The sequence below is a fragment of the Camelina sativa genome, chromosome 14, assembly GCF_030686135.1.
Source record: "Camelina sativa cultivar CO46 ecotype springtype chromosome 14, ASM3068613v1".
In the NCBI taxonomy this organism is placed as follows: domain Eukaryota; kingdom Viridiplantae; phylum Streptophyta; class Magnoliopsida; order Brassicales; family Brassicaceae; genus Camelina; species Camelina sativa.
Window position 1 is genome coordinate 31,428,140 of NC_141893.1, and position 17,644 is coordinate 31,445,783.

General features: G+C 37.0%; 1 protein-coding gene across 1 annotated transcript; it reads left to right on the forward strand.

The window, feature by feature from the left end:
* Nucleotides 1-8,514: 8,514 nt before the first annotated feature.
* LOC147928866 (uncharacterized) lies at nt 8,515-16,510 on the forward strand. The gene is made up of 7 exons (XM_087486297.1): nt 8,515-8,749; nt 13,989-14,305; nt 14,442-14,765; nt 15,061-15,148; nt 15,429-15,543; nt 15,633-15,714; nt 15,806-16,510. Exons 1-7 carry the CDS (start codon nt 8,515-8,517, stop codon nt 16,508-16,510), a joined length of 1,866 nt encoding a protein of 621 aa, XP_087342423.1.
* Nucleotides 16,511-17,644: the final 1,134 nt, after the last annotated feature.

Below are 17,644 nucleotides of genomic sequence, written 5' to 3' on the forward strand. Positions count from 1 at the left end.
ATTACTATCTCCACATCCAGAAAACCATGCAGGAACGCAGTCTTAACATCCATCTGTTGAAGTTCCATATCAATCTGAACTACCATCGAGAGAAGATACCTGATAGATACATGCTTAACCACTAGTGCAAATATCTTTAAGTAATCAACACCCTCCTTTTGTGTGTAACCCTTTGCAACCAATCTCGCTTTAAACCTAGGAGCCTCAACTCCATGTATCCCTGGTTTTCGTGTAAAGACCCATCTACAACCGATGACTTTGGCCCCCTTCGGTTTATCTCCGAGATCCCAGGTATGGTTTTTCTTCATCGAAACCATTTCTTCTCCCATAGCTTTATTCCATTTCTCCCAATCTGGATCCAATAATGCTTCTCTATAAGATCCTGGTTTGGATCTTCCTCCATCCTCAGTAAAATAAGCATAACCAATCAAGTTTGACTCATTGTATTTTCTGTTAACCTTGATTGCTCTTCTACCCGTGTCTCTAACCAACTGATAATCACTCAAATCCTCTCCATCAGACTCCACCACACTATCTTGTTCTGTTATCTGACCTGTACCTGGAGACTGTTCCTCAATATTACGTTGATGAAAGACCGAGACCTCATTAGTATCTCCCGCTTCATGACTAGCTCCACCTTGATCACGAGTACCAGAATCTAACCCCAGATTTTCTAAGTCAACTTCATGTATCTCCAGCTGAGAACAACTCTTAGCATTCCTGTACATTGCCTCTTCTCTGAAAGTCACATTTCGACTGATAATGCACTTACCTTCTTCTGGAATCCAAACCTTGTAACCTTTTACACCTTCATGGTAACTCGTAAGATAACCTTTATTTGCTCTAGGATTCAACTTGCCTTGATCTTCATGAACATAGACAAGGCAACCAAATTTTCTTAGTGAACTTAAATCTGGTAGTCTAGATGTCCACCTTTCTTCAGGTGTATCACACTCAATAGCAGTAGAAGGAGATCTATTAATCAAATAGACCACAGTAGAAGCTGCCTCAGCCTAGAAATTCTTCTCCATCCCACTCTCCCTGAGCATACTCCTTACTTTGTCCATTATGGTCTTTTTCATCCTCTCAGCAACACCATTCTATTAAGGAGTATAAGCATAAGTTCTGTTTCTTACAATACCCTCATCTTTACAGAATTTACCAAAGTATTGATTACAGTATTACAACCCGCTATCAGTCCTAAGCTTCTTCACTTTCCTCTCCAACTGAGTCTCTACTAACTTCTTCCATTCCACGAACTTATCAAACGCCTCATCCTTTTTTTCCAGAAAATAGATCCATGTCTTCCTCAAAAAGTCATCTATAAAAGAGATGAAGTATTGACAATTTCCCAGAGATATTGGATTGTGCGGCGACCCCCATAAGTCTGAATGAATATAACTTAACTTCTCCTTGGTTATGTGCTAACCCGATGAGAAGCTAACTCTGTGGTCCTTTCCATACACACAATCTTCACAAGTTTTTAATTCCTTGATCACATCCCTTTTCAAGCACCCTTTCTTAACCAGCACTTCCAGTCCCTTTTGACTCATGTGACCCAAACGACTATGCCAGAGAGTTGTCTCATCCTTAGACACTTCCGACACATGTGACTCAGCTTGTTCCGTCTTTCCCTGCAAAATATAGAGAGTTCCTCTCTTGAGACCTCTTAAAAGTGTAGAACAACCCATGATCACCTCAAGCACACCATTATGTAAATTGAACCAACACCCCTTATCCTCGAGAGTACCTAACAATATCAAGTTCCTAGACATCGTAGGCATATATCTAACATCCATCAAGACCACACAGGTTCCATCTGCATTCTTAATCTTGACATTACCGATTCTTTTTACCTGTGACATTGAATCATTTCCATCATAACAAAACCGGAATCTATCTCCTTGAACTCAGAGAACCAATCTCTCCTCAGCGTCATATGAAAAGGACATCTGGTATCAAGGATCCACTCATCAGTCTTACTCCCAGATGCAACCAAACTTTCATCAACTGCCCTCAGAACCATAGCATGATCAACATCTCCACCTGATTTAGCCATTTCGACTTCTCCTTTATATGATCCTTGAGCCTTGCCTTTATTCTTTTCAATCCACTTGTAACACTATTTCTTGAAATGTCCTTCTTTACCGCAATCCCAGCATACTCTTTTACCATCTTTGGACTTAGATCGAGATCTACCTTTTCCCTTGTTAGCCTGACCAGTATACATCTCTTCTGATCTTCCTCTAGCAAAATGACCCTCAACTACTGATTTAATATTCTGAGAAACATCTCTCTCTTTATCGCGAGCTGCTACCATTACATCATTTAACCGAAGCTTTTATCTACCAGTACTATACTTCAAAGTTTCAACCAAACTATCAAATCTTGCTGGAAGAGAACTTAACAGTATTATAGCCTGTACCTCATCAGAAACTTCAATCTACAGATGATTCAAATCCGCAACAATCTTCAAGAAATTGTGTATGTTGTCGTCAATTCTCTTATTATCTTGCATCTTGAATGTATAGAAATTTAACTGTGAATACACCCGATGCGGAAGAGACATGGGCATAAACATCTTCTCAAGCGTGGACCACGCCTCCGCTGCTGTTTCGCATAGCTCAATGTTTCTCAAAACCTTATCTACGACATTCAAGAAGATCACATTTTTTGCTTTATCGCATCGCTCCATCCTAGCTGCTTCATCTGCTTCACACTTCTTTTTCTTTTCTTGATCTTGTTCTTCCTCTTCAGTAAGCGCTGGAGACGCAGGCTTATCTACCAACACATCTTTCAAACCAATCACACTTAGATGAGCTCGTATCCTCGTCTTCCACAAAGAGAAATCTCCCGAACCATCAAACACCGCGATCAGAACCCCAGACATCTCCGATTCACAAACACTTCGTTACCAACCTAAGTGGCTCTGATACCAATTGTAGAATATATGATCTGTTCCGATCAACCACGCAACATGTGTAGGTGTGTGTGTGTCTTTACCATGATACATCAGATGAGGAAAGACGTAAAGCATATGATTGTCACACAACCCATCTACCGTACATAAGACAGAAAGAGTGGAAAAGAGTCAAGAAGCGTCATAATATATATTAAAATTGGATTGGTTACATATGCACTGTGATTTTGTACAATTTAATATTGTTGCACCTCTTTCATATTCCTTCTACGCCTTTTAGATTCTACAGGCCCAGAGGCCTGAAACCGATAAAACATTAGGAAAATCCTGCCAGAAGATAGACATACAAGGACACAAATTTACTTGGCTTATCGTCCACATTAGTACTACCTTTAGATTAAAGTTTTGATTCAAAGACACATCGTATGCATCGACTCCAGTAGACCACAACTCTTTTAAATCCTCAATCAGAGGTTGTAGGAAGATATCGAGGCTAGCTCGCGGATGATTTGGCCCAGAATTCAGAATTGTAAGAAACAAGTACTCTGTATTCATGCACATACTAGGGGGTAAATTATATGGAGTCAAGATCACAGGCCACAATGAATGATTACGAGACATGCCAAATGGATTGAACCTATCGGTATATAATCCAAGGTAGACGTTACGGGGTTCTTCCGCAAACCGAGGGTTAAGTTCTTGGAAATATCTCCACTCCGCCGCATCAGAAGGATGATTCATTTCTCCCTCTTTTGATTGGTGCTCTGCATGCCATCTCATTGCCGCTGCAGTCTTTTGGCTCTGATACACTCTCTTCAACCTATCAGCAATAGGTAGATACCACATATGACTATATGGTACTCTTGTTCTCCGTCGGTCCTCCTTAGGCTTCCATCTTGGTGAACCACAAAATAGACATGTCTCTTCCTTTTCGTCTTCTTTCCAGAAAATCATACAATTGTTAATGCAAACATCAATTTTATAATATGGAAGGCCCAAATTACGCATCAATTTCTCTGTCTCATAATGTGAACCGGTAGACTGGTTGCCTTCTGGTAAGTAATCCCTCAAAATTCCGCAAACCGAATCTACTAACTTTTCACTCATATTATACTCCGCCTTATTTTGCATGACTCGAGCAGCCAATGACAATTGCGAGTGACCTTCACGACAACCATCATATAAAGGAGTTTTTTGCATTATCTAACAAGTCGTAAAATTTCTGCGAATGGTTTTGTACCGGTTCTTCAACGTATAAAAATGGCACACAAATTTACTTGGCTTTAGCACCAAGATAATCTAGTCTACACATATACGAGAACAAGAATGCAAGCAAGATGATCGTAGGTATTAAATGGTGACTATTGGCGACAAAATTTCATATGTAATATGTCAAATGTCAAATGTAGTACATATTCAAGTGGCGACAGATTTACCTTCCACCATAAAGTAGAACCCCAAGGGCAACGAACAATGAAACACCTATACTCACAAGAGAGTTGAGACAAGTACTATATAGCGAGAAAAATAGATTACCTGCTAAGAATATCTTAGATATGATCACCAAAACTACAACAGGCTTCCACAACAAAACCAACCAAAGAGATATCTGAAAGTTATACACCCAAGCACAAAAACAAAATTACAATTTGAATTTTCCCGAACTTCTTTCAGATTTCACAAACAAAATTATATATATCAAATATACCTAAACAACATATACAATTGCATTAATTGTGAAGAAGCTTGACGTAAGTCCATCGGTGGGTAAGGAACGCAACTATCCAGTCAAAGAGTGTGGAGTTATAAATATCGGAACCAAAGAAGGAAAAAGAATAATAAGATTAAGAATTTACCATGAGGTAAATTCCAGCCCAGAAGAGAATCAAAGCACCATAGGTTGTCAAGAAACCAAGACTTGGAATATCAAACAAGATAAGTTGCATAATCTACAAAATAACAATCAAAGTTATACAAATTTAGAAAGGCTGACATAAAAAATATCTTAGAAATAATCTACAAGATAGCCATCAAATTTTTGCAAATTTAAAAAGGTTAACATATATAATAAGTTGGATCAATTACAGAGTTGAGACTTTTTTCCTCAGATTCTTATGGGTTTAGGACTAATTGTCTAAGACTCACAAAATTAGACATTTTAATATTTATAAAAAGACGAAATTGTCTTTGTAAACAATTCTCTCTATTTTGCGACTCTTTCTCTCTCGTCTGCCAACCGTCATGAATGATCCGTGAATGGTCATATCCGATTATCTTCCTCCTTCTCTGTAGTTTCTTAATTTGATTCACAAAAATCGAAGAGGAATTTTGATTGGTTTAGTGTTTATGATTTGAAATCTTTGGGTTCACTAGATAGTATCTCGTTAGGGTTTAGCTTTCTTCATGCAAAATAAAATAGATATTGAGAGAGGTTTTGTGTTTAATGGATCAGAGAAGCCATGATTTTGGATTTATTGGATCAGAGAAGCAATAATTTTGTTGATAGAGATTTTGTGTTTTGGAGGCTAAATAATTGGTGTTGGAAGTGGCGGAGATGGTGTTGATGGGAAGGTGAGAAGCCATGGTTTTGGTCAGAAGAAGAAACAACAATTTTGATCGGTGGCTGAAATTTTTTTTTTTTGTTGTTGTGTCGTGAAGAGAAGGAAGGAAAAGACACAGAGGGGCAAAACTGAATTTTATCTAAACCAAAAATACCTATATTTGAGAGTGAGGACAATAAGCCCTAATTTAAAAAGATTTGGTCCAACAAAGGCTCATATCAATAAATATCCCATGATAAATTTGTAGCTCTCTCTTTGTTTTTCTCACAGACCAAGCATGAAGTCCGCAACAACAGTAGCAAAGAGAAGGGGCGTCGAGACTTATTAAAAAATTAGGATTTTTGGTTTATTTAGACTAAACTAAGATTTAATTAAACCGAAATAGTTAAAAACAACTCTCTTGGTTTTCTCCACACATCACAATTCTATTCCCAGAACACGGTTTTTACAATTATCCTCCACTAACACAGATTCTTCCTCGAATCTAAAACCATTGTTGTAACAGTTCGCACCATAACCCGACCCCACTAGTCAGCCCAATTATCCTCCTCCCCTCGTCCAGCATAATCCTGACCCTCCCAGTCGAGACCAAAGGGGAAATCCTTGATTGAACCCCCATCATTCTACTAGATCAGCATCCGGTTACTATGCTTATCCCCACGTTCTTGACACTTTTTCCCTAATTCATCTACTTTTAGGTTGCAACCTTCGTGCCAAACCGATCTCACTCTCAGATCCCCAGTCTTCGAGCCATACTGATCTCCTTCTTAGACCCCATTTTCGAGGCATACCATCTCACCCTCGGATCGTCACCCTCGAGATTTCAATATCAAGAGAACCCCCATCTCCTCTTCCATCCTCAAGAACGCAGCCCCATGAGCTATTGGTATCTAGGGAAGCCCCTGCCCCATCAGGAGAATCTTCATCTCCTCTGCCACCCTTATGGCTGCATCCCCTTGACAATTGTAATTTACTTTTAACTTTTTCATATTGTGTATCTTAATTTATAATTTTATTTTTAAATAAAGTCATAGACTCATAGTAATTGAGCATACATTTGTTTCTCTTAGTATTTCTTATGAATATGTTATCAACTATTGCTATATGATATACTTTTTGAGTTAACAATTTTAGATGTAAATAAATTATGTAAAAGTGAAAGTAAAAGAGATATATAGTTGGGTTAATGTGTTTGTAAATACATTTTGGAGGTGGTTGTTAAAGGAATCTTTAGCGGTCAAAAATAATTGTGTGTAAAACACACATTTTTAGTGGTAAATGTTGTAAAACACTTGGAGTGGACTTCCATAACCGGCCTGTTACATGTCTTATTCTGTAAGGCCCATCGGCCCTTCTTCCTTATGTCAAAGTCGGTTTAGGAATTAGGAAGATAAGGCTTAGCCTTCTACTATATATATGATGTACTAATCGATTCATTAATAAGAATAAGAAGAGAAAACCTCCTTCGATTTTCTCTAGTTTACAATACGTTGTCAGCACGAGTTTGCCCTAAACTCCAACTGAGAAAAATCCCTAAACCCTAAAACCGCCGCCGCACAAAACCCCTGTCCGTTCAAGCTCGGCGATCGGTTCCTGTTCGTGGTTAGTCCCTGTTCGGAGATCTGTTCGTGTTCGTGAGCAACCTGTGTTCGTGATCGGTTCTTCTTCTTACCTAGGCCGAGGTTCGTGATCAAGCTAAAAGTAAAACCGAGGTCTTTAGCTCCCAGTTCAATTCCAGTCAACCTCCAAACGGTGGAAGGTAAATAAATCAAACCCTCTTAGAACCTATGAATCGAACCTGATCTCTTAAATCTAATGGAACCCTAAAATCTATAAGTAAACAATCAACAAACAAAAAACCCTAAGCTTTGAAATCCTAAAACCCTAAAACTCTAAAACTCTAAAATTCGATTGCTTGAGGTTTAGGATTTCTTAGACTGATTGCAATTGAACTGATCATGATATATTTAAAATCTGGTTGTTATTGCTTGTTTACTTGTTGCATGAAAACCTTAGAACTAGAAACCTAAAATCGAAAATATTAATCTGTTTGTTCTAAGTTTAAATCCAATTGTTCTTGGTTGTTTGTTTAAAATTAAAACCCTAAAAATTAATCCTTGAAATCGGAAATCCTAGAGAATTTTGTCTCCTTAAAATTTTATCATTATCCTGTTTAAAGAAAAAGGAAAATTTAAGAAAAATGAAATCTTATCTAAGAATAGGAAAATTTCTAAAACTGAAAATTATGTGCATATTTTCCTGTTTCATACTAGATTATATCTAGGATTGTTTTCATGCATATTAACCACGAAATTATGTGATAAAAGACAAGAAATTATCTACTAAAATCGGCATGTTTCGGTCTCGTATACCGCATGGCCTAGTTTGATATAATGGCATGTTTTGGTCTTAAATACCGCATGGCCTAGACTAAAACAATTGGCATGGTTCGGTCTTAAATACCGCATGGACTAAGACTAAAATAATTGCATGGTTCGGTCTCAAATACCGCATGATAATAATCGGATGCATGTTTTGTATTTTATAATGGGCATTAGATACTAAGATTAACCTCAAATTAAAAGACCTATGTGAGTGCATTGAGGATGATAATAATTGCACTGAGAAAAATAGATATAAGGCGATTTTGCACATACGCCATCATCTTGCTGAGAGTCTCAAGAACCAATACCTTACCATAGAGAATCCTCTTGACCTTTGGACAGAGTTGAAAAACAGATATGGACACCAACAGACGGTGCTCCTACCAAAGGATCAATTCGATTGGAAAAATCTAAGGATCCAGGATTTTAAATCCGTGGATGAGTATAATTCAGAGCTATTCAGAGCTAATTCAGATCTTGAAATTATGTGGTAAGGAAGTTACTAAGGAAGACTTGCTAGAGAAAACATTCTCAACCTTTCACACTAATAACATACTGATTCAGCAACAATATCGTGAAAAGGGATTTAAGACATGCAAGTCTAATCTCTTGTTTGCTATTTGCTGAGCAGAACAATGAGTTATTACTAATGAACATTGCAATGAGACCTCCTGGTTCTGCCCCATTACCAGAAGCCCATAGTGTTGATATGACCAAGAAAGAGCCTCAAGGGCCTAAAGAAATTAAAGAGTCCAACTACGTCCATAGTGACAAGTATCATGGTCGTGGCCGTGGTAGAGGACGTAGTGGTCGTGGCAATTACCAAGGAAATATTTATGATGGTCATGGCCGTGGGAATCGATCAGACTTCGGTCGTGTTCGAGGTAGAGGCCGCGGAATTTTCAAACCGCAACATAAGACCAAATCCATTTGCCATAGATGTGGTGTGGAGAATCATTGGGTAAAGACATGCAGAACACCTAAGCACCTTGTTGATCTCTATAAAGAGAGTTTGAAAAAAAAAGAGAATCCATAAGCTAACCTGGTTCATCTCAATGGTGAAGAAGATTTCGACCATGAGAATGATGACCAATTGGATTATAAGACTTCAGATTGTCTAGGAGAGGATAATTAAATTTAAAATTGTCTTGATTTAATTTTTCTGTTTTATGCTTTGATTTTTATTGAATTATGATTTTGGTTTAAATTCAGTTATATTATTACCTTTAAATATGCATTTGTTATGCTTTTATGGCTAAAACATAATTCTTGTCCATATTGAGAAATGGTTGAGGACAAAAATATAATTGTGGTGGATAGTGGATCAAGCCACACAATTTTGAAAGATAAGAGATATTTTGCATAATCTCATTTTGAAAAATGCCAATATTAGCACAATAGCGGGTATAGCAAGTTTAATTGAAAGCTACGGCCAGGCACATATTTTATTACCAAATGGCACACATCTTGAACTAAGTGATGCCTTATATTCACCCAGCTCAAAGAGAAGCTTATTAAGTTTTAAGGACATTCGTTTGAATGGTTTCCATGTTGAACAAAGGGTGAAGGAAACAAAGAGTTCCTATATATTACTGAAATCATCCAAGGACATAAGAAAGTCCTAGAGACTATACCCGCACTAGCTACTGGTCTTTACCATGCTAAGATTAATATGATAGAAGCTAAAATGGCAATGAACAAGATGTTCAATGAACAATTCACTTATGGCATGACCAGCTTGGCCATCCGGGTTCTAACATGATGCGTATGCTGATATTAAATTCACATGGGCACACCCTAAAAGAGAGAAGAGTTATCCCTAAAAATCTCACGTGTGTTGTATGTACACAAGGGAAACTCATTATAAGGCCATCACCATGCAAAATAACTAAAGAGATTTTCCACTTAAGACTATACGTCTAGACAATGCTGGTGAATTTACATCCCAAGCGTTTAATGTTTATTGTATGTCCATGGGGGGTAAGTGTGGAACATCCCGTGGCACATGTACATACACAAAATGGATTAGCTGAATCCTTCATTAAACGGATCCAATTGATTGCTCGACCATTACTCCTAAGGTCGAAGCTTCCTGTGTCGGCTTGGGGACACGCAGTATTACAGGTATCAGAACTTATACGCATCAGGCCATCTAGTGAGCATAAATATTCGCTATCCCAGTTATTAACGGGTCATGAGCCAGACATATCCCATCTAAAAACATTCAGGTGTGCCGTTTATGTACCAATTGCTCCACCATAGAGAACTAAGATGGGACCTCAAAGGAGGATGGGAATATATGTTGGATATGATTCTCCCACCATAATTAAGTATCTTGAACCAACTACGAGTGATTTATTTAAGGCCAGATACGCGGATTGTCAGTTTGCTGAATCCGAATTTCCTATGTTGGGTGGAGAGAATAACAAGCTGGTTAAAGAATTATCATGGAATCAAACATTCTTAAATTGGCAAGATCCTCAGACTCTAGCATGTGATGCAGAGGTCCAAAAGATTATACATTTGCAAAAGCTAGCTATTCAATTGCCAGATTCCTTTGCTGACCCAAAGAGAGTAACAAAATCGTACATACCAGCTTGTAATGCACCAGTACGTATTGATGTTCAAAAGGAACACAATAATCAAGTTGCTACAAAGTCTAAGGCTCGTTTGAAACGTGGTAGACCATTAGGTTCCAAAGATAAGAACCCTCAGAAATCTAAGAAAGGTGCAAATAAAACCGATTTTAAGGAAATTATAGACATGTCCGCGGCAAATCCTGAGGCACCGAATGAGGTTTGGAACGCTGAACGTCAAGTTCCTGAAGGTATTGATAATAATGAGATCTCAATCAATTATATCATGTCTGGAATACAATGGAACCGTAAATATGTCGACATCGATGAAATATTTGCATACAAGGTAGCACTTGAAATAAATGAGGATCATGAACCCATGTCTATATTAGAGTGCACTCAAAGTAAAGAATGGTTAAAATGGAAAGAAGCCATTGACGTGGAGTTAAATTCATTAAAGAAAAGGAATGTGTTTGGTCCGATCTTAAGGACATCATTCGATATAAAGTCAGTTGGACATAAGTGGGTCTTTGTAAGAAAGAGAATTGAGAATAATGAAATCGTGAGATATAAGGCACGACTTGTAGCATAAGGATTCTCTCAAAGACCAGGAATAGATTATGAGGAGACATACTCCCCTGTGATGGATGCAACGAATTTTAGATATTTCCTAAGTCTGGCTATAAGAGAAAAACTGGATTTGCGGTTAATGGATGTTGTAACCTCATATTTATATGGTCCACTGGATAATGAGATTTATATGAGATTACCAGAGGGTATTGAGCTCAAAGATAAGAGTGCTTCTCGAGAACAATACTGCATAAGGCTAAACAAATCCCTTTATGGACTGAAACAAAGTGGGCGTATGTGGTACAATAGACTAAGTGAGTACCTAGCCAAAGAGGGCTATAAGAATGATCCCATCAGTCCATGTATTTTTATAAAGAAGTTTGCAAACAAAGGATTTGTAATCATAGCAGTATATGTGGATGATTTGAATATCCTAGGAACCTTTGGGGAAATCGCCCAAACATTTGATTATCTCAAGAAATAGTTTGAAATGAAAGACCTAGGTAAAACTAAGTTCTGTTTGGGATTGCAGCTTGAGTACATAAATGATGGAATCCTTGTGCATCAAATGGCATATACTGAAAAGCTACTCAAGAGGTTTAATATGGACCAGGCTCACCCATTGACTAGCCCAGTGGTTGTAAGGAGCCTTGATTTGGATAAAGATCCATTCGGTCCAAATAAGGACAATGAAGAAGTTCTCGGTCTGGAAGTGCCATACCTCATTGCTATAGGAGCGTTAATGTTCTTGGCTAGCCACACTAGACCGGACATATTTTTGCCGTGAACCTCCTAGCAAGATCTAGTTCTTGTCCGACCCAAAGGCACTGGAACGGTATCAAACATGTTTAGTTGGTTTTGCTGATGCAGATTACTTATCGGATCCACATAACTCAAAGTCACAAACCGGCTATGTGTTTACACACGGTGATACAGCGATTTCGTGGCGTTTTATGAAGCAGGGCATTGTGGCCACTTCATCTAAACATGCGCAGATTTTGGCAATGCATGAAGCCAGCCGTGAGTGTGTTTGGTTGAGATCGATGACTCAACATATCAGGACAAATTGTGGCATGGCCGACGATAAGGAGCCGATGATACTATATGAAGACAATACGGCCTGCATCGCACAACTCAAGGAAGGATATATCAAAGGAGATCAGACGAAGCAGATTTTGCCAAATTTCTTCTTCACACATGAACTACAAAAGGCCGGAGAAGTTCAATTGGTACAAGTTCAATCATGCGACAACTCAGCCGATCTCTTCACCAAATCATTACCGACATTAACATTCAAGAAGCTCACGCACCAGATTGGAATGTGGTGACTTAAGGACTTTTAGTGATGCTTAGAACAGGGGGAGCAATGCGGGCTGTACTCTTTTTCCTTCACCATGCTTTTGTCCCACTGGGTTTTCCTGGTAAGGTTTTAATGAGGCAGCACCCCCAAGCGTATTACGCTGATCCTTTAGCATCGGTACAACTATGTCATCCACGGGGGAGTGTTGTAAAACACTTGGAGTGGACTTCCATAACCGGCCCGTTACATGTCTTATTTTGTAAGGCCCATCGGCCCTTCTTCCTTATGTCAAAGTCGGTTTATGAATTAGGAAGATAAGGCTTAGCCTTCTACTATATATATGATGTACTAATCGATTCATTAATAATAATAAGAAGATAAAATCTCTTTCGAGTTTCTCTAGTTTACAACAGTAGATTAGATGTTACATTCGTAAATGGATGGATGTAGTCGATGGTTTGACCGATGATTCTATGTAAATTTTTTTAAAAAGAAATTGTGTAATCAATTCTAGACGAGAATTGTGAAACTATGTTTTGAGATTTGAAAATAATTATAGTGATGAATATTTTAGCATAATAAACATAACAACAAATTTAAAATATATAAAAGTAAATTAGTATATTGAAGCAAAAAAGAAGAATATAAAAGTAATTATTTTCTCTAACTAAAAATGTTTCTGGGTCCGATTAGTAACGTACTCAAAGCTGTAAGCTGGAGCTGTAAGCTATTACAGAATAGTGCAAAACTGTAAGAAAGAGCTATACCAAAAAACTGAGAGTAAAGTTTTTAATCAAGTTTTTAGTAACGCTTTTATGATTGGTAAAAAGTCAAAACTATACAAGTGGTACAGCTTTAATTGTGTTCACCAATCGAAGCCTACTTACTAAAAATAGTTTTTACTTACAATAAAACTGATTACATCTTTATGTTAAATTTTGTTTTCAAAATATAAATTCTGTACATCGAACGGATCCTAATCTAGAATATACATAATCTTTGGCTAATAATCAAGGGATCTAGTTTTTCGAAAAATGATAGAAAATGTAAACAAGATTGAATATTTTAACATTTTGCATTTCCATTCTGCGACATGCGGAATTTTTTTTTCTATGCTCAAAAACAATAGCTATATATTTTTCTAATTGGTTTCCTTTTCATCATTTAGAATTTGGCTTGAAGAGTACACACTAAATTTGCATTGTATCACTTAAATAAAAAATGTTCCTCGTCATTGCCTCATTTAAGCTAATTCAGTAAAAATAGTCATTGTTAATTATTAACCTCTATCCTCCAATTTCGTTTATAGAATCCTCTGTTCTTGTTTAGATTAAAATTTCTATTAAACAATTGAATTCTCTATTCTCTGTTCTTAGCGGTTTTACTTCTTTTACTTCTAGAATAACAAACTCGATCCAGCTAAATTCTTACACTTTTATCTATGGATAGATTCTATTCTACTTTTCACTTTATCTGATTATTTATTAATTTTATGGATGTTTTACAGGATGGAGGCACAAATAAACATCAATTTAGGATTTCCTTTGCGTTTGTTTTCACTTGGTTATGAACCAAAACCCAAGAAAAGCATCAATTATCACAGTAAAACTGACTTTTTGGAAGATGACGACGACAAAACTCGGTTTGCATACTTATCTATAGCATCTGTTATTTTAGGCTATGATGATAATAAGCGGCTTAGTTCTCCAATAGCTCGGATGGTTTTTGATTTGCCCAAGTTCAAAAAATATCCTTGGGGTAGAATAGTTTTCAAACAGCTTATTGAGTCTGTGAAACGAATCGATTATAACGCGCAATCATACACGATACATGGATTTACACAAGAGCTTCAAATATGGGCTTACACAATTGTTCATGGTCTCGGAACAAAGATTGGTCGCCCGTCACATGTTGATGGCCCTCCCCTTCTAAAGTTCGAAGGTACAAAGGGGAAAAGTAACATTGATATCCATACCACTGTAGTTAATGATGAGGTATGTATATTGTTACTTGTGTTTTACAATTGTCTTGATTTAATCTATCATAGCTTGAGACAAATTTTATTATTGGTTCTGATTTAATTTGTCTCATCTTGAGAAACATTAATATGTGTTTTACTTTGAATTGCAGAATAACATCAAAAAAGTTATAGTCAAACATTTAACTTATGTTGTTTGGGAGGATGTTGTTGTTGACAAGGAAATTGATGCTCTTCTTGAAGCCATATGCAAAGAAGGAAGTTTGCAAACTGTTACTTGGGTGGAAGATGGTTCGACTGATTTACAATTGGAAGAGAACATAAAGGAAGAATTATGTGGAAAGGCTGAAGAGGAAAACAGATCAGACGATGATACAAAGATATCATTGAAACGTAAAAGAGAGGTGGATACAATGTCTATGAAGAAGACATTGGATTCAAGAGCATCAATTATTTCTAGTGAATCTGTTGAAATGGTACAGTTGAGGATCGACCAACAAACAAAAAAGATTGAGGTGCTTGAGGCTCAATTAGAGGCTATGAAAAACCAGCAACAAATCATTGAATTGATGCGCTTAAGAGTTGATCTTCTCGAGAAAGAAATAACATTGTGAAGTGAGAAGTTAAAGACTAATGAGGTAAGTCATAGTAATAAGAATCTTGTTTTGATATATTTTTCTGTTCTTTAATATGAAAATTTTAACATATCGTAAGTGTTATTTTTCATGGATTACTATTTAATATTTAATTTCATGGTTCTTGTATATGTAGGTTTTAAAAGAATACAAGCTAAGAGATTTTAGCGACGATGAAGAAACTCATGTGGGTGAAATCCATGCTAACTTAGATGTACTAAATGGTACAAGACACAAGTAGTCAATTCAGATGAAGAGAGTATAGTGGATGGACGAGACCCAAAAAAAAACTGCAATGAGCAGCCGCAACAATCTTCTCCGGTAAAGATATTTCAACCTACTGCTTCTAATATAGAGACATTTAAACAGAAGAAAATCGGTAAGACAATCAAAATCATGGAAACGAACCATGATACTAAAAAATTGTGCGAGAGAAGAGTAAAAGGGAGACGAAGCCGGGGCCGTCTCTAATAACACCATATAGAGGTACGCAACCTGCTGTAGGTATCACAAAAACAGAAAACCAGTCAATGGCAATTGTTGGACATGGATATGATTCATTTGCACCCGTGGAAGATCAAAAAGTTAAAGTTTTAGACGACTGGTTACGATTGGACAAGTATGTTGTTTATCTATGTGACTGTCATGTTACTAATGTAGTGATTCTTTTGCAGTTTTTTTAATAAGTAAACGTTTGTTACCTTGTAGTGAATACCCTATTGGCTCCCAGCAAAGTGGCGTGGAGTTTTTTCATCTTCTGCGAACTCCTCAAAAGTGGCTAAATGAAGAGGTTATTATTGCATTCAATAATAACGTGTTTCAGTTTTTTCCAAGTATATTATGCTTTCTTATGATAATCTATTATGTCCTTTTTTTAACAGCATATTAACAGTGGCATGAACTTGTTGCGATTAAGATTAATGAAGAATCCAGAAGTGTTTAGAAGTGAGAGGATTGCTTTTACATATGCTTATTTCACAGCAATTTGGTCCAAAAGTTACAAGGATTTTCTAGAGTCAAAAGCACTTCCTATTTTTCCTAACGGAGGATTTGAATACGTTAATGGGGAATTACCTGCATTTGCTAAAACAGGAAAGAAATGGAGGACAGAGGTGGATGATATTTATGGTGTTCTCCATGTCAATAAAAACCATTGGGTAGGACTGTTCATTTCTATCCCGAATCGCTATGTTGATGTCTTTGATTGTGGGTATAAAGGTAGTAAGAATGAAGATATTGTCACAGCAGTAAAGCCAATAGCTCATATATTACCACATTTACTTCGAGCAGCTGCATCATCAATAGAAAAGGCAAAAATGTGTGTCGAGCAATACAAAATCCGACGGCCGCGGACCAAGATTCCCCAAATGCATAAAGTGGTTGACTGTGGAATATGTGCCATAAATTTTGTCGAATGCCATGCATTAAACGCTGAGTTTACGCAGCCTCTATCTGATACAAGCATCAAAATGGTTAGAGAGAAGCTTGCAGCTAAGATTTTTGACGAGACAGAGCAAGATGGTCGAACAGTCTCTAACCCAATCCCAATTGGAACAAATGACCATGAGTTATTACATCTCTATTGATTTTTCATTTATTTTGACTAGTTATGGCTGCTTCATTTCTATCACAATATTCATATATTTTGTGTGTTTCAGATTTTTACAGACTTAAAATTTACATTTCAAATGATGATTATGCTTTTCAATGATGCTTTGAACAGTCTTCCATATCTAATAATCAAATTTAAGCAGGACATTCATGTGCCTCTATACAGAACAACAAAAAGAAATTTAAGCAGGACATGCATGTGCAAGATACACAAACGACTCAATATATATAAAATAAGAGAGTATTACTTGTAAGTTGTAACAACACGTGTGGTAGCCACAACATGCAACTTCATATGAATATGACACTTCACTAATAATCGATGGTATCAGGCCTTTGGAATTATAAACTACGTAACGATAATCTGAAAACCAAAGCATAATTCTCAAAAACAATATGTTAAAGCACCTGAAGAAAATAATAATTAAATGTTATTGCAAGTTGCACGATTATGCCCAGCCATTTTACATTGTGAACATGTATGATGTTTAGGTAACTTATGGGTTGATGACTTCTCACAGAACTTCTTCTTCTTCTTCTTTTTGTTGAATAGTTTTTTACCCATCGCATTTTCAAGTGCAGAGAGGTATCTTGACTTCTTTGGTCTACCAGCACCACGAATTTCCTCCGGTGGAAGACATCTTTTGTTTGCTATATCAAGCGGAGACTCCAATTCAACATCTTCTGGATTAATAGACTCAGCATATGCATTGTACCAATAGATTTTTGTGTAGTAACGATGTATGAGTGTTTCTTCGGATAGATTGGGACGCTTCATAGCAGCAGCAAGAGCGTGTTCACATGGAATCTTATCAATATTATAAATGCGACAAGTGCAATGCATCTATTACAAGTGGAAAAAGGATTTTAGCAAATTAAGTCTTAACATATATGAATTACGAAAAAAAAAGGTACCTGTTGTAGATCAACGACACAAGCAAGATCACCGCCAGTGACATGGCTACGATGAGCATCTATGTGTTGCACATAAAGAGTATTGGCAATAACAGTTCTTTTTTTCAATGTTTTTTCAACTTTAGGAGTGAACAGAGTTGGTTGTGACATAGCGCGCTCCCGACGTCTCATAAACCACTTCGAAATCAACTTTC